General features: G+C 39.0%; 2 protein-coding genes, 1 long non-coding RNA gene and 6 other non-coding genes across 11 annotated transcripts; 8 read left to right on the forward strand and 1 right to left on the reverse strand.

Moving 5' to 3' along the window:
• Nucleotides 1-141: 141 nt before the first annotated feature.
• On the forward strand, nucleotides 142-10,003 carry LOC121191261. Of its 3 annotated transcripts, XR_005895078.1 has the most exons (11): nucleotides 142-402; nucleotides 794-874; nucleotides 1,068-1,114; nucleotides 1,325-1,374; nucleotides 1,563-1,617; nucleotides 1,824-1,910; nucleotides 2,547-2,605; nucleotides 2,796-2,852; nucleotides 6,225-6,348; nucleotides 6,573-8,747; nucleotides 8,837-10,003. It is a non-coding gene; the product is annotated as an uncharacterized LOC121191261 (long non-coding RNA). The 3 variants fall into 3 exon arrangements; XR_005895076.1 differs by lacking the exons at nucleotides 6,225-6,348; nucleotides 6,573-8,747; nucleotides 8,837-10,003 and adding an exon at nucleotides 3,302-3,416; XR_005895077.1 differs by lacking the exons at nucleotides 6,225-6,348; nucleotides 6,573-8,747; nucleotides 8,837-10,003 and adding an exon at nucleotides 3,302-3,416 and having other exon boundaries at nucleotides 1,072-1,114.
• LOC121191330 lies at nucleotides 915-986 on the forward strand. Its single transcript, XR_005895096.1, has one exon. It is a non-coding gene; the product is annotated as a small nucleolar RNA SNORD49 (small nucleolar RNA).
• LOC121191336 lies at nucleotides 1,158-1,231 on the forward strand. The gene has a single exon (XR_005895102.1). It is a non-coding gene; the product is annotated as a small nucleolar RNA SNORD65 (small nucleolar RNA).
• LOC121191329 lies at nucleotides 1,421-1,495 on the forward strand. Its single transcript, XR_005895095.1, has one exon. It is a non-coding gene; the product is annotated as a small nucleolar RNA SNORD49 (small nucleolar RNA).
• Nucleotides 1,665-1,738, forward strand: LOC121191337. The gene has a single exon (XR_005895103.1). It is a non-coding gene; the product is annotated as a small nucleolar RNA SNORD65 (small nucleolar RNA).
• LOC121191331 lies at nucleotides 2,396-2,473 on the forward strand. The gene has a single exon (XR_005895097.1). It is a non-coding gene; the product is annotated as a small nucleolar RNA SNORD49 (small nucleolar RNA).
• On the forward strand, nucleotides 2,648-2,721 carry LOC121191335. Its single transcript, XR_005895101.1, has one exon. It is a non-coding gene; the product is annotated as a small nucleolar RNA SNORD65 (small nucleolar RNA).
• A 1,911-nt stretch (nucleotides 10,004-11,914) lies between the features above and the next one.
• Nucleotides 11,915-17,233, forward strand: LOC121190940 (calpain-2 catalytic subunit-like). The gene is made up of 22 exons (XM_041051960.1): nucleotides 11,915-11,985; nucleotides 12,075-12,339; nucleotides 12,490-12,577; nucleotides 12,696-12,811; nucleotides 12,909-13,042; nucleotides 13,160-13,352; nucleotides 13,446-13,520; nucleotides 13,675-13,760; nucleotides 13,938-14,009; nucleotides 14,137-14,294; nucleotides 14,429-14,586; nucleotides 14,711-14,722; nucleotides 14,853-15,055; nucleotides 15,299-15,395; nucleotides 15,548-15,613; nucleotides 15,713-15,770; nucleotides 15,929-15,984; nucleotides 16,143-16,211; nucleotides 16,418-16,496; nucleotides 16,621-16,734; nucleotides 16,895-16,947; nucleotides 17,207-17,233. Exons 2-22 carry the CDS (start codon nucleotides 12,100-12,102, stop codon nucleotides 17,231-17,233), a joined length of 2,154 nt encoding a protein of 717 aa, XP_040907894.1. The 5' UTR covers nucleotides 11,915-11,985; nucleotides 12,075-12,099.
• Nucleotides 17,234-17,486: 253 nt separating this feature from the next.
• Nucleotides 17,487-21,258, reverse strand: nsrp1 (nuclear speckle splicing regulatory protein 1). Its single transcript, XM_041052516.1, has 7 exons — nucleotides 21,134-21,258; nucleotides 20,433-20,523; nucleotides 20,189-20,245; nucleotides 19,915-20,043; nucleotides 19,575-19,782; nucleotides 19,089-19,191; nucleotides 17,487-18,978 (listed from the first exon to the last, which is right to left on the reverse strand). The coding sequence occupies exons 1-7, from the start codon at nucleotides 21,151-21,153 to the stop codon at nucleotides 18,165-18,167; spliced, it is 1,422 nt and encodes a 473-aa protein (XP_040908450.1). The 5' UTR covers nucleotides 21,154-21,258; the 3' UTR covers nucleotides 17,487-18,164.
• Between the last annotated feature and the right edge of the window lie 1,779 nt (nucleotides 21,259-23,037).

The raw sequence follows: 23,037 nt of genomic DNA on the forward strand, positions 1-23,037 counted from the left end.
AAATGTAAAAATAAAATATGAAGTCGCGCTGTTCACACTCCGGTGCAGCAGGTGGCGACACGGCATTTTTCACGTTGGTTTCTACGTGTTACGTTTTATTCCCGCGACGGTCACGTCAGGTTTTAAAAGCGTCCCCGAGCACGTTAGCGCTCTTTTCCGTTTCGCCTGTCCTGTGTTCGGCGTCGCGGGACCGTGGCAGTTTTAACTAAACTTAAAAGCAGAGTTTAATATACGGCCGCAGTGGTAACTGCTGAAAACACGCGAGAACTGTTGAGCTGCAGTTTTAGTCTTTAGTTAAAACGCGGGGTTTGGTGGCTGCGGTGCAGCGTTAATATTATCACAGAGGCCTGAAGCAGCCACGTGGAGAGGACTGAAAAATGAACAAGGGAAAAAAAGACAAAAGTGAGATTGGGTTTTTTTCTTTATGTCACGATTAGCTGGAAGATGTGTGTTGTTTTAGAGCAAAATATAAACGTTTATGTTCTCTAAAATGTCGATTTTCCTCTGCACTGTGAAGTTTAAAATCTAAATGAGCTAAATATCGTAATGTATCATAATCTTTCTTAGGGTATTTATTGAAGGAAAATTACCAGTAATGCGGATTTAGTGACTGAACAGCTTGAAGAATGAGTTTAGAATTTAATTGTTAATCCTCCAAATGCTGTTTTTTATCCCAAATATTTGTCTAATATTAACAGTATTGTTTGGCAGTTATCCTTTGCAGTAATGCTGTTGAATTTGAAGTTGCTGTTTTGTTTTGTTTTTAAACCATGAATGTTTTGTTTTTTCTCAGGTGGACTTCAGTCTGGTTGCATGACTTTAATAAATGCTACAATCAAGACATCATGACGTGTCCTTGTGTCCTTGGGAGGAGGTGAGTGACAGTGAACTGTCTGAGGTCTGGGTGCAGCTGTGTCAGTGATGAAAACTGTGAATAGGAAGTGCCGTCTGATGCGACAACTGACGATGTTTCTTGATCACTGTTCTGAGCCTCCAAACACTGCGTTTAAATTCAGTCTTTAGCTGCTGTCAATGAAACTTAGTTGTTTTATGTTGTGTTTTTGGAGACAGGTCAGAATGTTGCCATTCAAGAGGATGGAAGATCAAGACTGAGGTTGGTTTAATAATTCACTTTTATTTGAGTAAAACATCGAATGTAGTGATGAAATCTAAACTGAAATAGCTGGAATTACCGGCAGATTGTTCAGTGGTGTCTCTCGGTTTTCTGAACATTATATGACACAGTTCTGTTTCCTGTCAAAATAAAAGGGCTCAGTGTCAATGTTGAGAAATCATAACCTTGTTTTTTCCTTCTCCGGTTCAGAACAACTTGGCAGCTTCCGTAAGAGATGTTGAGGCCAGGATGAATGATGGGTAAGTTCATTTGTCTTCATTAACATGTGGTAATTGAATGAAGCCTTGCTGTGATGAAAACCTTGAGTAGGAAGTGCCGTCAGATGCGACAACTGATGATGCCTCGTCCACTTTTCTGAACCTTGAGTGTTTCTCCAGCAATGCCGCCACCCTTCTCTACCAGTTTTCTAATTTTTCTTTCCCTGCAGCACTGTGTAGGTTCCCAACCACACCAGCTGACTGAAGATGATTCATTTCACGCAGGTGAGTTTTCATTTTTCTGCTATAAAAATGGCAGGTGGCTGCTTCTGTTGTGATGAAACCTAAACTGAAATAGCTGGAATTACCGGCAGATTGCTCAGTGGTGATTATTAGTTTTCTGAACACAAAAGGACAAAAGCACCTTATTTCGAATGGACTTCATCTGTGCAAGTTTTTCACCATTTTGAATTATGTTCTGGTTTCTCAAGGTTGATCTGGTTTGTTAAAGAAGATTCCTTTTGAATGAAAGTGAATCATCGGCATGCAGCTGCAGCTACACCTTTCAGATGCTCTTCGTAAGTTCATTCAGTTTTTTAGGTGCCCTATATTGAAAATGTAGCCAAGCGTCTTTTTTCTAAGCTCACCATTGTACAGTGGAAAATGCTTTGTACTTGTGTTGATTTGAACATCTGGATTGCATATAAGAGCTAGTTCTGCATTCATAAGCAGAGAACACAAAGCAGGCTTTAAAAAGCCTGAAAATTGAACTAGACACATGACTGATTTACAACAAAGTTTGTTCCAGAGTTGATGTAAACTTTTCAAAATCAGATTTGTCCAGTTTCAGGTCATCAGGCCATTTTTTTTAAAAAATCCAACTTCAATGCAAGTGTCTGTGGCTGTTTTTAGAATTTAGTCTATGAACCTCAAAGTCAAATCAGTCCATACATGCTATATTCTTTTAAATTTTAAGTACAAGTGCTTTGATTCATGTTGTACAATGGTGAGTTAAAACAAAAAGCTAATTTGCTCAGAGGTAAATTAATCCCTGAGCAGTGTTGTCAGTGATGAAAACATGGAATAGGAAGTGCCGTCTGATGCGACAACTGACGATTGTTTCTAATCCACTTTTCTGAGTCTTTAAAGCTTTACCCTGCAAAGGTTCTTTTTTAAAATATGTCTGTCATAACATTATATTGTTTTTATTGCAGGCGTCATTCTGCCAGTGTGCTCCTGTCTCCTGAAGTCTGCTGTCGAGTGAATTTGACAGGTAGCTTTCAGTTCGTAATATGCAAATGGTTGTCATTCATTGTTGTGATGAAACCTAAACTGAAATAGCTGGAATTACCGGCAGATTGTTTAGTGGTGACTCTCGGTTTTCTGAACACTAAATGGCAGCATCATGCAGTACACTTGAATGAAATTATTTGCGCACCAACTACCTCTTTCTTATCCTTCAGGATTGGATCCAGGTGGCTGAAGCGACTCTGCCTCAGTATGTCTGCAAGCTTCACATGGTAAGATTCAATTGTAAACTGAAAATGTCATAACGCTGCGATAAAGTGATTTAATGAAGAGGACCAAGTCAGATGTCTGCTCTGCTTTCATTCAGAAAGGCACAAAATCCCTTCCAGCAGCAGAGCGGCTGTTTCTGATGACCCCTCCTGGGCAAAGTGGACCAGTGCAGCAATTAATCTTGAAAGAATAGCACAGTGAAGTGGTTTGCTTTTTATGCAGCCACTGTCTTGATTTCCCAATAACTGGTTTCCATTGCTGTCTCAGATTTACTCGACTTATTCTGCTGGGTGTTATTTAACCTGATTTGAATAGTAATTGTAGTGCTGTCGATCACATGCTCAACCAGCAGTGTATTCAGTGAGGGATACAGATGAGCAGTTTATTTAACCCAGAGTAGAAGTAGTGGTTTTTCTTTTCCAAATCTAATTTGAGTCCCTTTCTTCTGCAGATGAGGAGGATTCGTGGAAACTGGTCAGAAGATGGATGTCAGCATGCTTGTTCTTGAAACATTTAACACCATGTAAAAAAAAAAAAGGTGATTAAATATTGACATCTAAATGGTCTGAAATGTCTCCAACCTCAATTTCTTCTTGAGCCACCTCTATTGCACATGAGCAAACCCCTTTTAGAAATCCAAACTACAAGTGATAAGAGCTGTTTCTTTAGCCAACCCTCATTAATATAAATGAGATCTGAATAATGGAAGCAACTGTCAGTATAGTTCAATGTTATTCAACTGCACCACAAACTGCATCCTCAAATGATCATGCAGTTGAATCAACATCTCAGTTTCAGCTGAGAGACTGAAAATAACAACCTTTGTGTAGAAAGGATTCACAGTCACGTGTAAAATAAAGTGCGCCCTCTATCAATTCTATGGTTTTACCTATCATAAAAATCATCTGCTTCTTACCAGCTCTTAAAATTAGGTAAATACAACCTTGATGACCAACTACATATGACATATTTCACTGTGTCAAAAATAAGTAAACCCTTACTGCCTCCATACGTATTAAGAAGGTAATTAGCAGCCACCTTTTTAAAAGCAGAAGTTTTGACAGTTTGCTTCAGCGTTCAGGTTTGTGGTAACACAATGCAGAGGAAAGACTTCAGCAGTGATTTTAGAGAAGACATTGTAGAAGTCCACCATTCTACAGTGAGAAATATTATTTACAAGTGGAAAACATGCTCAGAGAAATTGTACCAACCGTCAGGCACAGTGGTGGAGGGGTGATCAGCTGGGCTTGTTTTGCAGTCATTGAGTCGACCATGAACTCCTGTGTATACCAAGTTATTCTAGAGTCAAATGTGAGGCGATCTGTCCAACAGCTAAAGCTTGGCCGCAGTTGGGTCGTGCAACAGGACAATGATTCCCCAAGCACACCTGCAAATCTACAATGGAATGGCTAGAAAAAGAAAAGAGAAATTACTGCTGCTAAAGGTGGTTCTACAAACTATTGATTCTTGGGGTGTACTTAGTTTTTCCACACATGGCTTCTGCAGTTTGGCTTAAGTTTTGTTAAATGAATCTGTTGTATGTTGTTTTATATCCAAGGTTAGATTTACATTATTTTAGGACCTGGTAAGGACCAGATGATTTTTTAAAATTTTGTCCTAATATGTAAGACCGTAGAATTAAAAGATGGCTGTGCCGTGTATACGTGCAAGAACTACAAGTAGCCTGAAACAGGTGTTCAGATTATAAGTGATCCCCTGTGCCTTGAGCGTTTACCTTTTGTGTAGTAATTTAAGCCAATAAGCCACTAAATCTCACACAGCAAGTTGTTGAGGCTTTTTCTTCCTAAAGAAAATATGCAGCAACCCCCCTCTGTGTTTTCAAATGAATGATCATTACCTGCATGTACATGCAGAATAAATTAAAACCCAGAGAAGTGAGGACAGGCACTGGGAACATGCATCTACTTGTACATAAAATCACTCTGGTTAGGCTTTATGTTCCCAGTGCCTGTCCTCACTTGTCTGGGTTTTAATTTATTCTTTTGAGTGGCAAAACTTTAAAACAATTTTCCACATTGTGGACAAGATTTTTCACTAATGCAGCATTTAGATAAATCCCAGTTGATCTGAATCAAAACTCAGATTATTTTAATTTCCAGTAAAATATATTTTTCATCTTTCTTTCAAGATGACAGACATCTTTTTTTTTTTCTTTAAAGGCTAAAGAAACATCTCTGTGACCACTTGACACCGAGTTGTCTAGTATGTTGAGATCTCTGTGAGCAGGTTTAAGTTTAGAGATCAGAGAGTTCTGAAGTTGACAGAACATGTCTTAAGTGCTTCGGTCATCTGATAGACAGCTAAGAGATGAGAGAGAGACAAGAGAGATGACAGTCCAGTTCTTCAGCATGCTTTTCATTCAAGTGTTTGCTTTGAAGAAAATACTTTTTCTTTCCTTCTTTTATGGACACATGTCATGAACATGAGCTTGGTCGTGAACAATGACAGATTTCTTTGTTCGTTTTCTTTCGTAAAAGCCTGTTTTGTTTTTATTATAAACTTTATGTAACCTTGTGATAAAACTCAGTGATGGCAGAAGACACCATAAATCTATGTTGAAAGTCTATAAAGACATAAGCAGCTTGATATAGTGTTTGACAGGTTTAATATAGTTTGGCAGAAGACCTAGGAGATGTTTTGAGTTTCTGGCCCATAGAAATCATCCTGCTTTCTGCTTCTCTCCTTCTATTGTTGGTGCAGTCTTGTTCAAACTGGACTGTGAAACACTTGATATTTGTAGATGAACTCAGCTGATATATTCAACTCAAGTAGAGAGTGGGGGGAGAAATGTGACTGACAAGTAAGGAGCAGTGAAACTGTTCCATAATGAATCTCACCACATGCTGTACCAGCACAGGGATCAATTCGAATAATCCCTGCAAAGCAATTGGTGTATGAATTTTAAAAAAAAAATAGTCACCTTGTGTAACAGGTCATAATAGTGGGAAACTGTCTGTAAGATCTGAAGACATTAATAGATGGATCATTCTGATAAACCTATCAAAACATGATAAATGCAATAAATGAAAAGCTGCTAAATTCTCAAAAGATGATCTGTTGCGTGCATCAACAGCAGTGGCTGGATTAACCTGCTTGGGGACCTCAGGGGCAAACTGAGCTTCTGAGCTCCTGTTACCCTCCCCATTTTCACCCCCCATCTGTACTTTATGTAAGGTACTGCCCCCGGGTAAGTGGATATGGTGATTTAGTGGTGCATATCCCTATAATCAACAAAATTCCAGTCTGTAGCTACAAAGCAGCTGTCACACAGTGAACAGGGGGATGCATGTTTTTCTAGTTTATTAAAACTTGAATATCTCACAGTGACTTTGATTCCTGTCTCACTGTTTCAGATAAAGAATGGTGTCTTTTGTGTCTGCTCTGAAGATGTGGACATCTGCTGAGACAGCTCCCACACCTTGAAAGAAGGTCGCTGTGAGGCTGGAAAATCTGTGGTGGGCTGCAGTGGTGAAACAGGTGAATTGTTTTTCTTGTTCCATAAAACATGTTCAAAAAACTTAATTTCAAAGCCACAACATATCTGAAAATCTCCAAGAGCTAAAGCTGTTTAGAAAAATGTTTGCTTGTCCATTCCTGATCTGTGAATAAGGACGTGATGATAGTTTGCATATTCAGTCTTTTGCATTTTTGTTGTGTAGTACTCATATAAATCAAATTCCTTATCTGTTGCTGTAGACTAGGCACATTCAAGATTTGAGAACAATCTGTAAAACTTCTCCTTATCCCATTGATTTCAAAGCTTGTGGATATTTAAAACAGAACAGCAAGATTGAAATGAGTTCTGTAAGTGAATGCACAGCTTATGTTTTAAATCGGATTAAAATAGCATCTTGTTGACCAGCGGCCTTAGTGTTTCTGTTGCCGAGCACAGATCCTCACCTCAGGTCTTTCTGATGCTGTCTAATTGTTGACATGCATATCAAGATTGTAATTTTGTCTTTCAATTTGAGCATGCAGGCCTGCTGTCAGTTTTTGTAACCAACCTAACACAGTTTCTGAATCATTTGTGTTCAGTGTGTGTTTACGTATGCAGACTTTAAACACTTTACAAGGTGCTGTAATGCCTTTGTAAGTTACTGCTGTGCATCATCTTCTGCCAAATCTCACAAAGGCTGATGGATTCACCTGCACTGAACTACACGGTCTCTGAGAGTGATCCATATTTGGTGTGCAGCTGATAAAGAATTAGGGGTCTTACTTAATCGTAGTTGCTGATAATCTGATTTCAGACGCCTCCGTCCCTGCTCTCCAGCATGACATACACCTGGGTGAAAATTCACTTCCTCTATGAGGTGAACTAAGCCCTCCAAACCCAGTTAAATTTAAAGGTCAAGACAATTATAAGCTCTGGGAAACTCTGTTCAAGGAGAAGAGAAATTTTGAGGGAAAAAAAGCTTACCCAGCAGACCTTGACTTTCTGGGAGCACTGGAGGATTTTATGTTGGAGAAAGTTTGTCTTCAAGGAAGGAGATGTTGGTATACAAGCTGTTCATTTCCTTGACTCACTGCAAGTTGTTGACTGCAGATGTGGGCCTCTATATTAAAGCCTCAAAGATAACTAAGATGTTGGGATGATGGGATGTTTCACTTCAGGGTAAGTAATGGTGTGTTTTCAGTCAGTAGACTAATAAAGGCTTAGAAAGATAAAATGATTACAAGTATCATATAAAATGATTACAAGTATCTACTAATAACAATTTCCCATTTTTCTTTTGAAGTTTTAAAGATTTAGAAAATGGTTGGATGAAAGTGTAGGCTGTGTATGTAATGATTTATACACACTGTGTACTGTAATTGTTCTAACTTCTTGTGTGGTAGAGTCAAGGGAGATGAGGGGAGTTAGACTCACCAAACACGGCCCCCAGGAAAATTTTATACTAGGAAATAGGTAACGGCGGCAATGTTTAGTTGACTCTTGACACACATGAACATGTTACTGAGGGACTGAGATATGATTTCAGAATAAGGTAAGTCTTATTAAGAACTGAAGAAAGAAACCAATTAAAAACTAAAGTTATTCCTTATTATTTTCATTTATGGTGCAAAGTGTCTCTGACAAGAATATATTTCCAGGATTTAATACTAAAACAAAAGGTAAAAAATGTAAGTGAGCTAATGCTGGTGACTGAAGAGGTCAGATTAACCCGCTTGGAGATAAGCATGCTCTCATGCACACCCCGAAATGGCAAGCATGCAGAGAGGGCTGGTAAAGAGACAGACAGACAAAAACTTTAAACCTTTCTTGACTGTGCACCGGCTCACTGGTGCGATGGCCCACAAAATATTTGCATGATGTTGCTTTAAGTTAGCTCCACATCTAGGACGTATAGCTGCTGGAAACTTCTGGCACATTTTAATATTTAACATTATGTGTAGTTCTTTTTGCCCTTAATTACTTTGTAATTGGACTGATATCAAGACTGAGCGCAGAAAATTTCAGTTTGAAGCCAACAATCAAAGGAAGAAGAAGAAACCTTTCTAAGTCCAAGCATGTTTTTACACACACACAGGAAATTTGACCTCTGCTTTTAATCCACCCATGAGGACTGAACACCCACATATACTAGGAGCAGTGAGCACACAAACTCCTGGACTCTCTTTGTCTAATATTTCTTTACTCATCAGTACATTCGAACTATATAACCGTATTCAGTTCAGTATTTCATTATTTTGTTAAATACTTAGACATCTTTAATTACTCCACGTTCTGCTTTTGCAATAATTATGATATAACAATGTGAATGAAGCTAGAAGACTCACAGTAAAGGGCTTGTTTTGTTACAGCGTGTTTACATCCTGTTTGGCAAGAATGTGACCCCAGGCCAACTCCAACATTTACCCTGACATGGTCAGACGTAAGTCCATTATTTGAGTAAAGAATGTCTGAAAATATGTACTGACATGTCAGGTGTATGTTTAAGAAAAAGGTTTTGTTGCTTCTCAGGACATCTGGAATTTCAACCTTGTCAGGAAGCATTGACAACAACAACAACAACAGAAATCAAGAGTCTTTACTTTTGTAGCTTTTGCTCCTGTATGTGTAAAAGAGTGTGCATATAGGAGTCACTGTTTAATGATGCATGCCTTCTATCTTTTGACATTTTGCTTCAGGACACTCAGAAACAAAACAGAGCGAAAACACTCATTTTATTCTTTGAATGAATGGAATGGAGGGATGGAACACATTGCCCATAAGATCATCCGTTATTCTATTTTTCCAAGTCATGACTTGTCTGTACACAAACATGATCATTTCAGCATGATTATTTCAAACATCTTGCCAAGAGTGTCATGCCTGTTTTAAAGATCGCTGTAGCACCACCCCTTTTAAAAGGCAGCATGTTGGCATTTAAAGTTTTTGCTACTGTTTTATTTCTACGAGTACAGTGTATTACTACTATAGCAAAATTCAAGTTGTGCAAATGTTGCTCTAAAGGTTCTTCCTGTGCTGACTGCAGTGCGTAACAATTCCTTCCATGATTATTTGCATACAGTGCAGACATGCTCACAGGTGATAGATCTTGTCAAAATACGATTTTTCCGTAGGGCAACTGTAAACCTGAAAGTTGGTGGAAAAAAAATGAAATAACACATATGTATTGTCACATGTCAGGACTTGCTGACAGATGACAATGCATGGGTGCGTGTTAACAGAACATATTCACATTCTTTCTGCGTCTCTTAAACCCTTCTCTTCAGAGTGAGAGCATGAGAAATTGGTTTATTGCATTAATTCTGCAACAGTTCAGTCCAAAAGAGCATGACATGATCCTGAGACAGATCCAGTGGCATGCACAATAAAGATAAAACTGGTATATATGTAATGGAATCCTTTACAGCAGCCCCAGAAGCTTCTAGTGTTCTTTTTGTTTTTTGTTTTTGTGCCATGGAAGTTTTGCTCCAACTTTCCACAGAACTGCAAAAACAGTTAGTTTTGTTTATATTTTTTAATTACTGATTTTTGATTGAGCAGTTTTGGTTGTATGTGTTGTAGGCTTTAGGTGTTGCCTTTATTGTGTCAGTTTTTTATTTAATCTTGAAACCCACCGGTTCTCCTCATTAAGAAAGAGAGATTTTTTAAAAAACTGAATGATGAATTGGGATGGCTTGTTTTTATTGTAATTGCTATGGATCCTGTTGTGAGTCTAAAATAAAGTTTAGTTTGAATTGAATATAGACGTTTTAATTCTTGCTCACTGAGACCAACAAGTGATTTGTTTTCTTGACGATCTTTGTGTGTGACATTTCTCAGGAGCATATCGTGCCAGGGGCAAGTCTCACAAAGCTCACTATCATAGTAAAGAGAAAACATAAATTCCCCTAATACTTGTATAATTGTACCCCAACTGTTGCACAAGCAGTGAGAAATTATTGACTGACATGACATGAACATGCTTTATATTTTGATTAGATTTTATAGCATCCTAAACTCATGATGATCAACCTATATAATAAATCACAGTGTAGATATTTTTCCTTTTCACTGTTAATGTCTAAAGGGCACATCATCAGCTGATGGTGCAGCTGTGCTCAGAAAAGTTCTTCATGAGTTTACGAGTATATTCTCTTGAGTTGGAGGTCTAGTGAAATGAACCACAAATATCCTTAAGGAGTGAATAGACAAAATAATCCAAAATCTCAAAACTGACCTCTGCATGGAAAAAGGATGTTTTTACCTGTGGCTTTAACACTTTCCACATGTTCAGCATTTAGAAAACTTTTACTGTTAGGTTACAAATGAATCACCCAATTAATACATACCCCACCCCCCAATTCATTATTGAAAGGTTATTGAAAAGAGAAAGTTCTCTCACTCTCTACATGCTGTTGTGTAACTTTAGTCACTGTTGATTTTTTTAGTCATAAATATAATTATTTTTTTATAAAATAAAATAAATTCATAATTATTGTATTCAGTATGTTGCTGTCTATGCCAACTATCATGTCATACTGTCGTTGAATACAAAATGAGTCACATACTAATGATCAGAGCAGTATTACTTTTTATGTATTCTTTATTCTCATAAATGTCAGATGTACATCTCACCTCTTAAAACTATACTGGGAGGGATGTGACTTTTTTTGACAGGTGGGTTTTTGTGTGCGTGACAGTTCTTAAGAGCAAATTTTGCCGGAGGCAAACCTCACTAATCCCACCACATCCCAACAAACATTCTCCAAATACTTGTGAAATCATCTTTCAGAGAGAATTTGCTCCAGTGACTGTGAAAGCAGTGAGGTCTTATGGACATGTTTGTGACATGAACATAATTATATACTTTTATTATATACTCACAAAGAAAGACCAACCTGTAAAAGAAAAGTGTAGACTGTCTTTAATTTAATGCCAAATTATTATTATCTAGAGGGGTTTTTTTTTCATAGAGGTATAATCCAGCTTTCAAACATGAGTCTCCCTCACCTTGTCACACAAACTTTTCTCGGCCTTTTTTTTTTTTTTTTTAACCAAAGATGGAATTTACACATTGAAGTTTTGTCATGTTCACTTAAATGACCGAGACACATGAAGAAACTCATTCATTCAAGTTTATGCACTTACAGCAGAAGAAAAACAGAAAGTATTAATTCACATATAAGGTTCAAAGTAAATCATGTAATAGTGGGAACAGGGAAATCAAATTGCATCCCTTTATTGCAGTGGTGCACATAACAAGAACTGACATAAAAAAAAATAGAGGAAAAAATACAAAGACTGACTTGTGTGAAATTATGTGAATTTCACAGTTTCAGCAATCACCTCTGATTATTGGTACGCTGCATTTTATTTATTTAATTAATTAATTAATTTATTTATTTATTTTGCCTTTGAGCAGAAATCAACTGCATGCATTTCTAACTGACCTGACTGGACAGGTGACATTTCAGTGGAGATGATTTACACCAGACAAACCACTTTTCATATCCATAAACCACTCCGCCCCCTCATCCTTGTACTTTCTTGGGGGCGGGTCTGAGTCCGGCCTTATGTAAGACGCTGTGAATATAAGTTGCGGCTTCAGCACAAACCAGACCAAGCAACTCCAACTGACTTCTCTTGCAAGGGAGCAGCATTCGGTTGTGGTCATCTCGCAGGTAATCATCTCCATTCACCTCTGAAACACATTTTGCATTTTAAATTACATTCAGAAATCTCTTATTTCATCTATCTTCTTGTATCTCAGAGTCTGCCTGAAGCCTCTCGTCAACATGCCTGAATCTGGAACCTGCACCTCCATCATCAACTTGCGTTACCAAGATGGCAGTGAGGGGAGCTCTTCCAACCCTGCCAAGTTCAACAACCAAGACTATGAGCACCTGAAAGATAACTGCCTCCGCAGAGGCAGACTCTTTGTGGACAGCAGCTTCCCACCTGACAACCGTTCTCTGGGAGACCTCCCTAGTTTGACCTCTTGGCAGGAGGATGAAGTGGAGTGGCTTCGACCAGCTGTAAAACACTTTAAAATACGTTTTTATAGATCATATATGTGTATATTTGTAGAGTAATATTTGCTTTTGCATTCTGAAGTCTCCATTTTTTCGTATTTATTTTTACATGTTTATCTACAACTGATATATTTCCTTTGTTGTCTTATTCAGGAGATCTTGAAGAGACAGAACAACAGTGATGAGCCCACTTTCTGTATGAAGGGAGCCTCCCGCTTTGACTTTGGTCAAGGCAGTGTTGGTAAGCTAGGGGTTCTGGCTTTCAGCTAAAGAACACAAAAAGTTAACAAGTAGTGTACATGAGAATTTGAACTATGTGGCAGTGCTTGAGAAAAGTGTTCATTTTCTCCATTTACCAGGTAATTGCTGGTTTCTAGCTGCAATTTCTGCACTGACATTCCAAAAACACCTGATGGCTCAAGTTGTTCCCATGGACCAGTCCTTCAAGAACTATGCAGGAATATTCCACTTCAGGGTAAAGATTTAATGACTCACAAGGATGATAAAACTGTTTTTACATCTGTACAGCACACTGTGGTCATCAACTTATAATTCTTGCATGTCCTTTCTAGTTCTGGAGGTTTGGCAAGTGGGTGAATGTTGTCATTGACGACCACCTGCCAACAATAAACAACAGGTTGCTGTCTGTGCACTGCAATGGAGGAAATGAGTTCTGGGTTCCTCTGCTGGAGAAGGCATACGCCAAGTATGTAACCAGTTCACTCATCCTAGTATAAAACAGTTTAGAAGGTCACATTTGTGGCTCAAGCACCAGAGTCAAGACTTCAACTGTTCAATGTTTTTTTTTTCCTGTGTCCTTCAGAGTGTGTGGTTCCTACGCCGATATGAACGCTGGCTTGCCATCAGAGGCCTGCAAGGATTTCAGCGGGGGCGTGCACATGACTTACATGCTTGGGGATGCCCACACTGCAGGTCATGATGAGCAACTTTGGCTCCAACTGAGCAGGGCCACTGGGTGCAGGTCAATGATTTGCTGCGGGACTGCCCCAAAAGGGGTAAGAACCAATTTCACAGAAGAAAATTTAAAAGAAAAATCTGAGTCATTGGGGTGATTTCATGTTTTGTTTTGTTTTTTTTTTTAATTTCAGGGTAGACTGGTGAACACTGTGGCACACACTGGATTGGTGGATGCACATGCCTATTCTGTCACGGCTGTCACTGAGGTAAACTGTGCAGCTGCAAAAGTACACGTTCATATATTGCAGCTGAGAGAGGTTCAGGATTTTGTCGATATTAATTTGGTATTTTCTTAAGATACTGTATCAGAAGCATTGCAAGTTTCTCATTTCATTTGACGAGTTATCATTTCATCTCAAGGTCGAGTATTATGGCTCCAAAGTGAAGCTGGTGAGAATCATGAACCCTTGGGGCAAAACGGAGTGGAACGGAAAGTGGAGTGACAAGTATGAATCAATCATCCATCCACCCATATCTGCATGTTGCAGCAATCAAAAAAGAAATAGCTTTGCACTAAAACTGAAGACTAGTTATATTTCTGAGAGGAAAAATAACGAAGAATGAATCTGTTCAGTTTTCATATGTTGAATTTTGTAATTCATTTATTTTCCTCTTATGCTCAGGTCAGACATGTGGAACAGAGTGAGGCCAGAAGATCGGGAAAAGTGTTTTGATCGTGACGATGGAGAGTTCTGGTAAATTAGCAAGCCAGATAATTAGTTTATCTTCTTTAGTTTGGATGTAGTATTTGGTTTGGCATCGCAGTGGTTTACATGTAAACATTTTTCTGGTTCTCTTGCTGTGCTCGACTGTGTCTCTCAGGATGGAGTTGGAGGACTTCTGCCACTATTTCAACATGGTGTCCATCTGCTGTGAGAACCCCAACTTTATTGATGGTGACCTCACCTGCCAGTGGAAATGCATGATTTATGATGGCAAGTGGGTGCCAGGGAGATCTGCAGGTGGCAACGTGAACTGCAGTAAGCAAAATTCATTCCTTTACCTTTACCTTTAATAAGTGCAAGGAGAAGATGTTAGCTGCGTGCTTTAACTTTAATGTGTGGAAGCATGAAAAAGTGTCATCTGCACTGTCATTGTTTCTCTTTACCTGTAGGTGAATTTGAGACGAATCCTCAGTATCGCATCCAGGTGTCTATCATAGACAGGCAGGAGGAAGCAGACAAAAACATCCTGCTTTCTCTGATGCAGAAACCTCAGCAGATGTTTCGCAAACAGAGACAGTCCCACCCATATGGCCTTACCATCTTTAAGGTCTGCATTCTGAAATTTTTTCCATTAAATATTAAATAATGATGCAAAATGCATTTTAGCAAACATTTTTGACTGATTTGAAAACTGTATAGTGACATTCTTCTTCCCATTTCACATCCAACAGGTTCCACCAGGGGTAAGCACATAGAAGGACAAATATCACACTCTAACTGTGCACACAAAACAAATTCCACATTCAAGTAACCTGAATAAAGCAGTTTGAAATTCAATATCATTACATTAAATAAGGTTCATTATATTTCCAGACTCCAGCAGGACGTCTGCGCTCCTCCTTCTTCCACGAAAACAGGCCTATTAAGGACAGACAGACTTACAGCTATGAGAGAGATTTGATTGAGTTGCACAGCCTGGAGCCTGGAGAGTATGTGATTGTTCCATCCACCATGAAACCCAACATGGCCGCTGAGTTTGTCCTCTCTGTCTACACCAAGGCTGAGGCTAAGATCAGGTAAAGACTTGCTCAGTGCATCAGTGTTGAATAAAACGTTTTGCCAAAATATAATGTAAAATTCAAAAGGCGTCCTGATCTAAATAAATGCTGATAATATGTCAACAAGACAGTATTTTTTTAGTCTAGACATTGGATCCAACAGCATGAGGGCAATTAAAAATTGAGTTGTAACAGAAAAGGACTGTTGTGTACAGGAGGCAGAAGTCTTTTTTTTTTTAACACATTCTCCTCTGCATACAGTCCCCATGATGGACATGATGATGATGATCATGATCATGATCATGATCATGATCATGATGATGACCACAAAGAAGAGGGCAAACTGGTTCTTCCCGAGGTATGAAATAAAAGGCTGTAGTGCATAATGCTGCTGTAAGTTACAGAGAGTGGTTATTGTTAGCCAATTTGACGTGTGGACCATTAACTTGTCAACTTTAGACTCTCTAACACATGTTAAGTGATGACCTGATAGATTTTGTTCTCTTTAAGATCCCCACCAAGCCTGATGAGAACACTGATCCCACCCGCGCCCTGTTCAACCGCTACGCTGATCAGGTGTGATGTTTTTCTGAGCTTCCACCTGGCTCTCATCCATTTATTCTTTTACGGATATCAATCAATCACAGTTTTTAATGTTTGTGTATCTGTTGTCAGAATGGTGAGCTGAGTGCCAGGCAGCTTCAGAGGCTCCTGAATGACAACTTCCCTCATGGTGAGCTGATTTTGATTTATATCACATGTGTTATCAAAAGATTACAATTCTTAATTTTTTTGTTGTGAATCACTATTCAGTTTTATAACTAGTCAAGTTACTTTGGGGATTTCAGTTTTTCCATTTTTTTTTTTTTTTTTTTTTTTTGCCAATTACAGGGACCCGTACTGGCTTTGGTTTGGATTCCTGCCGGAGCATGATCGCAATGGTGGATGTATCCTTGAATACAGAAATGTTTTTTGTACTTCTTATGTTTCCAGTCATGCTACATTATCATGCCAGACAGAAAAAAAAAACAAATCTTGACATTCTGAAAAGGAGTGAAATTGTTTTTCATATGTTGTTGAAGAGAGATCCTTAATGTGCATCAAGACCGACCAAAGGATGACCATGACCTTCTCTGAATTCTCAGTTCTCTGGACGAAGATTAATCAGTACAAGGTAATGCAGCTGATACGGGAACGATAAAGACATATTTCAAATCATTCCCTATTTTGTGTTGTTTTGTTTACCTAAGACACTTCTTTTAAATGTGTAGACACAGATTAGTTAATCTCTGATACACAGCTAATAATGAAACAAACAGCATACATGTATAAAGTGCTCTTAGTTTCTGAATGTGGGTTAATTTTTTTTTTTTTTTGCAGAAAATCTTCCAACAAGCTGATTTGAACAGGAATGGATCCTTGTCTGACTACGAGCTCCAGAGAGCAATTGAGTCTGCAGGTAACCCTATTTATCAGTGCATTTAAACTTGACTAAAACTAATGATATGTTTATGCCAATACAATGAGTCTTATTTACAACTGTAACTGGAGTACTTGTGGCTTTCCCCATGTCTCTATACCAGGGATGAATGTGAACGATGGCATGGTGAGGCTCATGATGTTCAGGTATTCTGGCTTCTCATCCACCTCCCTGGAGAGCTTCATCGTTCTCATGTTGCGCCTGGAAAAGACAACAAGTGAGCGACATAGCAAACTCAAATATACATCATTAATAACAGATTTGAACGGCACGGCACAGTATTGCCTCTTCTGAGGTATTTCTCCATTTCAAAATGTGTGTTTAAAATTCTGTTCCGTAAAAGAAAATCTGATGTTTGTGTTTTGTTTTCTTTGCAGCTGTTTTCAAGGACAAATCATCCAATGGAGTGATCCGCCTGACCTGGGACGAGGCAAGTATATAATTGTTGTGTAGTTTTATCATTTATTAACAAAGCATCATATTTTATGATCACATCTTACATGTGCAAAAATTTTAACGTAGTGGAGTAAAAGCAAGAGTACACATATAAAGTAGCAGAAAATGAGTACTTGAGTACTAGTACTTTGTTACACTCCACTATAGCGTGCAGCCAAATCTGTGCAGACATCAGTCATTAAGATCATTAAAAATACTAATAATTCTACAAATTACCTTCTCTTTTATTTCAGTGGTCCAACGTCTCCTTGTACAACTAGACCAAGGCTGACACAGAGGCAAGGGAGACACACAGATAAGATTCTTGCCATCCAACATTTTCTGTATTGGAATTGATGTCTTCCTGCACAAAACCCTGTGAAGCAGTAGCACGTTTCTGTGATCAAATGATCTTTGTGGAATAAACGTTGCTACCTTCAGAATCATGGTTTGAATTTGTCATTCACACCTTTTAACATCATACTGGACATGACTGCAGAACAAAGAGAGAGCAACAGAAGAAACTGTGGACCAGAAATTATTTTATTAATTCACTGACTACAAGAGTAAGATACAAAACCTCAACAAAAGTGAATAAACACGACTTCACTGGTTCACACGTCATTCCACACTCATCCATCTTCCAATTTAAGTAATAAGTTTAAATTTTGCATTTACACTCATTCCGGTATGTGATGACACAAGAGGCTGTCTGTCAAAACTCTTATTTACAAGTCAACATGCTTATTTCACAATAATAAATCAATAATCTGTCTATTCAAGACTAAAAAAAAAAAAAGTATGTATCACCAAGGTCTCTGTCTTTCATCACCGAAGGCCATTAGCACAAGACAAGGCTGGCAAGCTTCCCATAGTGTACCAAATGTGTATTAATCCGTCAATGAAAGTAGTCTTCAACAAGTGCAATATTTACTCCTGTTTGAGGAACATTTGCTAAAAAACTACAGTGCTCAGCTGTTTTAAGAAATTATTGACCCTTGAAAAGAAAATGAAACAAGCCTATATATTTCCATTAGGAACCAGTGGGGCTGGGTAACAGCGTGGGGGAGTCAGACAGTTTTGACAAAAAAGACAGTGACTTTTTTTAATGGGATTTGTTGAAGAAAAATAAAACTACAAAACAACATTAGCCTCATCTTAATTGAGATTGTGTGCAATTCAGAGATGTTTGCGCCGTGTGCTGCACAGCTGTCAGTCCTCCTCCCTCTCGATATAGCTCTTACAGGCCGAACGTGCCATCTGTCTGGCCATGTACCTCTCTCTCGCCGAACTCACAGTCTGATCCGTGCTGCGCTTTGCAAACTTGTTCACGTTTTCCTCTTTCTCTTCACCTTCTTTTTCCTTTCTCTGGGCTCCAGTTTCATCCTTCTTTTCTGGGTCTTTTTCTTCCCTCCTCACTGCCTTCTCCTTCTCTGGTTCCTTCCTTCTCTCCTTCTCTTCTTCCCGATCTTTGTCCTTCCGCTCGTCTTCTACTGGATTCCTCCTCTTCTCTCGTTCCCCATTTTTATCCCTCTCTCTTTCTTTAGGGCTCCTCTCCCTCTTCCCATGCCTGTCTTCCCTCTCTGTATCCCCCCTGCCTCTGCTTCTGTCATCTTCTCTGCCTCGATCCCTGTCTCTGTCTCTGTCCCTGTCTTTCCTTCTATCCCTGTCATCTCTTCTTCCTCCATGTCTGTCATCCCTTTCCCTTGCCCTGTTTCTGTCTCTGTCTCTTTCTCTATCTCTGTCCCTTCCTCTGTCTCTGTCTAGATCTCTGTGACTCTTCTTATGTTTGTCTCGCTCCCTCTCTCTTTCCTTCTCCTTATCTTCTCCACTCCCTGATGAAGGCGACCTCTGTCTGTATTGACGTTTTGAGTGTGTAGAGCCTGCACCAGGCTTGCTAAACCCAGACTTCTGCTCATGCCCCTCCTCAGTGTCGCTGCATGAAGTTGGGTTATTGTCATGGAACGTAGGTGAGGGAGCAGGCGAGGTCCTCTCTGTGTCTTTTGAAACCTTTGAGGTATGAGTTCTGTTGGAGCAGGAACAGAGAGAAAGAATTAAAGGCTCAAAATAGTTTTTAAACATATGTGGGTAATTGTTGGGATTATGAATGAGATGTAATGCGGAGCTATGACTGACTTGTTTGCTGAGCGGTCTGGTATCGCCTCCTCTCCTACAGTCTGATTCAGCAAGTGTCGGTAGAAGCCGCTCAGGTCTTTTTGTTTCTTCACGTCCAAAGCAGCTAAGCAAAACAAACATAATTCAAACAAATCATTTACATTGTTTCCACAACATGCTTTGTGTGCCCTTAGGGAGGATGCACTTCTCCCCCTATAAAATTAAAGGAAGGAATTGAAAGTATCAAGTTATGTTCCTGAACTTTTTCTGCTTTTAGTAAAATATTTCAAAAATCCATTAGGCTTATTTTAAATTGTCTGCACAAATTGTTTTTGCAATATCCAAGTTGTTAGGGGGTACAAAAAGTTCCTTTGAGTAAATCAAATTTAAGCTATATTCACATGCTGTTTGAAACGTCTGGAGTTCAAAGTCTAATATCACCATATCACTTACAAAAAAATCTTATCTGCCAACAGCCTAAAAATAGTTGTAAAGTATCAGTCTCACCTTCCATCTCTGCCTCTCTCCTCTCTCTCTCCTGCTCCTCTTTCTGCTCCTGCAGTTTTTGTCTGTAGGCAGAGGTAACGTAGGCCTCCTTATCAGCAAACTTCTCTCCCTCTGCCTCTCTTTCCTTCTGGATCTTTCGCTCTTCCCTTCGCTCTTGTTCTTTCTTTCGGTCCTCGACTGCTTTCATTAACTGGTGGATATACTTTGGCTGTTAAAAAGAGAAACAGACAAATAAAAAAATAAAGTAAATGTTCATGAGAAAATTCTAACTCCCATTTTGAAATCTCAGTGTTGACAAATGCAGCTATACAAGCGTTCAGCGTAAATGAACGTAGATTACCCTTTTGTCAGTGCCTCCCAGAATTTTTTTGTTGCTCTCATTTCTCTGCTTTTGAATGTCATCATACACAGCATCATAGTCATATACAGTGCTGTCCTGTTCCAGGGCCTTCTGCATCTCCAAGCGAGTCTAGACAGAGGAAGAGAGACAAAGAGCAGAGAAATGTAAATCACAGAGGAATTACTGTGCTTGTAAATAAAAAAAGAAGAAGAAAAGTTAAAGAATTTATACAGTCAACTCAAGTTGCATAAAGTCTTTTAATTCTTCCTCTCACCTGCGTCATCATCTTCTTTTTGATAGCTTCTCTCTGCAGACTCTCCCCAACTGACGTCTAAGGAACAAAACATAACAAATCATAGTGACAATATTTGGAAAGAAGTCTGCTAAAATGCCAACTGTTACCCTGGTACATTTCTTCAGTTTCTTTTACAAACATCTATGTAGTTGAATTACATCCTGGGGCTGGTGAATGACATGTTATATAACCCTACATAACGCAAATCCAAAAGTTTACCCACTTCATCATCTGAGTCATCCCCAAACACTGAGGACTTCTGCAGGGTTGCTGTCTTTAAAGCTCCTTTCTTCTGTGGTAAGATCAGCCCGTACCTGTGGACAATCGGGATACTTTTGAAACCCTGTCCTACAAAAGTCACCTTAACATTTCATGTGTGCCACTTTCCTTAGTCATAATTCATCATAATTCATAATTATAATTCATTAGGAAAAGTGGCAACTCTACCGCGACAAATACGAAGGCTTTGCATCTGACACCAAAACTACAGCAGCCAACTGAATGAACAGCGAATGAGTTTTAAGTAGAGTGTTTATTTTGATGATGATGACTTTCTTGTTAATTAGGACAACAAATTTGACCCCAGTATGTAGAAACATGCCCATATCGTTTGAATGCTGGTATTGACGCTCACGTCAATAGCAGACAACAGAGTACTACACAGTCTAAATGATTAAATATGAAAAAGTGACAAGTGAAAGCATTATGTACGACTGCAACGCACCCTCGTATATCGTTAACTAGCGAAAGGAGCAGCACAGGGCAAAACGCCTGTTTTACAAACAACCCTAAGCTATAACACAACGGCTGCTACAGAAAATTAAGTTCTTTATTAAAACTATGCATAAAACCCCAAACAAGAGAACCCGATGTTTGTTGTTAACCGCACACTAACATAATCGCGTTAGCATGTTTGCAACTTACTGCTTTGTAGGGGCCGCCATCTTGCTCTGCTGACTGTGAAGTAGCACGGCAGATTCGACAAAAAAAAAATGTTAGTGAGTTCGTACGTGGCAAGTACAGGTAGGGCACAATTCAACAGCCATGCGAATATAGCTGCCTCAAACATGAACGATGTCTATAATCGTTAGTTATATTTGCGTCTTTCCACTAAGTGTGGGTTTATTAGCCTGCTGCGAATGTGCGAACCTGCATTGACAGATAGAGGCCGCTGACCGTGATGGACAACATGAGATTTGTGAACATCAATGCCATATTTGGATATTAGAAATGAACTATAATACTATAAAATGATATAAAAGGGATTTAAACACAGATCCCTATGCCAGCTGTAAACATGTTACCATAGTAGCGATGTTGTTTTTATTTGACTATCTTTACCAATAGATGGCGACATGTTCCAAATTGTAGCTCAGAGATCAGTCTGACATTTCACACAGAGAGCAATCCATAATTTATGAAAGAAAATAATATGAGATGTACTGATAATGAAAACAATTGTTAGTTGCAGCCTCACAGTTCTCCTGTGATGGAATAACACTGCCCCGCTTGAAGTTTTGGGATGTTAAGTTCATCTCATAACCCAATGAATGCCCTCTGACCTCCAGGTCTTCCTCTGTATACCAACACAATGCACAGAAACCAAAGCTTACAACAGATCTAATTCTATTCCCATCCTGTGACCACACATCACATATCATGTGGCAGCGCAAATGCTGAAGAAATAGAGGATATGTATTATATGATGAGATATGGATTTATCATTGAGAATATTTACAATAAGCAGTAAGAGGGGCTCATCACTTTGTGGACAGTCAGTGATGTGAAGTACTTCTTTAAAAGATGAACTGCGATGAAAGATGCATGTGAATATGATATTGACTGGACATAAAATGGAGCCTCGCACTTTAGACAGACAGTGGCTACTGTCTGTCTAAATGAGAGCAAAGACACTGCTCTCATTTTATTTGATTTACTCATGTCATTTGTTGTTTTCAGTGCTGTCAGCTGTTCTATTCTAAACCTGTGGTAAGTCATTCTCTTAAATAAGATCAGAGAGCACGTGGCTCACCTGTGATTAAAACTGCAGCTTTGAATTCCCACTGCCTCCTCTGAGTGACTCTAAATCCAAACACCATTATCTCTGTCGTAATCTCCATCTCATCTCCTCTCTGGCCTCACTGCTAATCCCTCTGGTACAAACAGAACAACCAAAGCTGCCTGATGCATGAATGATTGCATGGAGTGATGACAAAGTGAACTGTGATGTGTGGGTAAATGGATAGGCGCATAGGTAGCTTGACATACAGATGGATGAAGTGATAGAAACTATAAATGGTAAAATTATGGTGAAAAATGAGAAAGAACTGAACAAATACCTTTTTAACACATTAGCACATTCCTCCCACTGTAATGCAGTGATGAAGGAATAAAACACTATTGATGACTACTGCCCAGAAAAGTGAATTATTTGAATTACCATGCATTGTTTTAGCCTGGCTCCAGACCTCCAGATCTCTGCCCACATCTGTGATTTTTGGCAGTTCAGTCTGATTATCAGGCTTGTATTATTCATGCGTATAAGGAAACGGAGAAATAAACCAGGTTGTTCAAGCTGTAATGACAGTGGTTGTGCTGGTGCTCTGCATCTGTTCATACCTGCAGGCACCAGTATCTGGGCTGTGTTACATGTGCTGATGACACACTCTCCATATTTAAATGTGTGGTTTGTGAGAGGCTATGGTTGCTGCTATCCTTGACCTGTGCCCTCAGGCAGAAACGATAACAGTGTAGCAATACAGGTTCAGGCAGGCAGGCTACACCTCAGGAGTCATGAAATATTATCATTTTACACCAGCATTTCAGTG

This window comes from Toxotes jaculatrix, chromosome 12, assembly GCF_017976425.1.
Source record: "Toxotes jaculatrix isolate fToxJac2 chromosome 12, fToxJac2.pri, whole genome shotgun sequence".
Taxonomy (NCBI): domain Eukaryota; kingdom Metazoa; phylum Chordata; class Actinopteri; family Toxotidae; genus Toxotes; species Toxotes jaculatrix.

Coding starts and splice junctions, on each gene's coding strand:
- LOC121190940 (XM_041051960.1), top strand. CDS start 12,100: ATGCCTGAATCTGGAACCTGCACCTCCATCATCAACTTGCGTTACCAA. Junction 13,521..13,674: donor CTGTCACGGCTGTCACTGAG/GTAAACTGTGCA, acceptor TTTCATCTCAAG/GTCGAGTATTATGGCTCCAA. Junction 16,735..16,894: donor GCGCCTGGAAAAGACAACAA/GTGAGCGACATA, acceptor TTTTCTTTGCAG/CTGTTTTCAAGGACAAATCA.
- nsrp1 (XM_041052516.1), bottom strand. CDS start 21,153: ATGGCGGCCCCTACAAAGCA. Junction 20,246..20,432: donor GGGATGACTCAGATGATGAA/GTGGGTAAACTT, acceptor TTTGTTCCTTAG/ACGTCAGTTGGGGAGAGTCT. Junction 18,979..19,088: donor CCAGACCGCTCAGCAAACAA/GTCAGTCATAGC, acceptor CTGCTCCAACAG/AACTCATACCTCAAAGGTTT.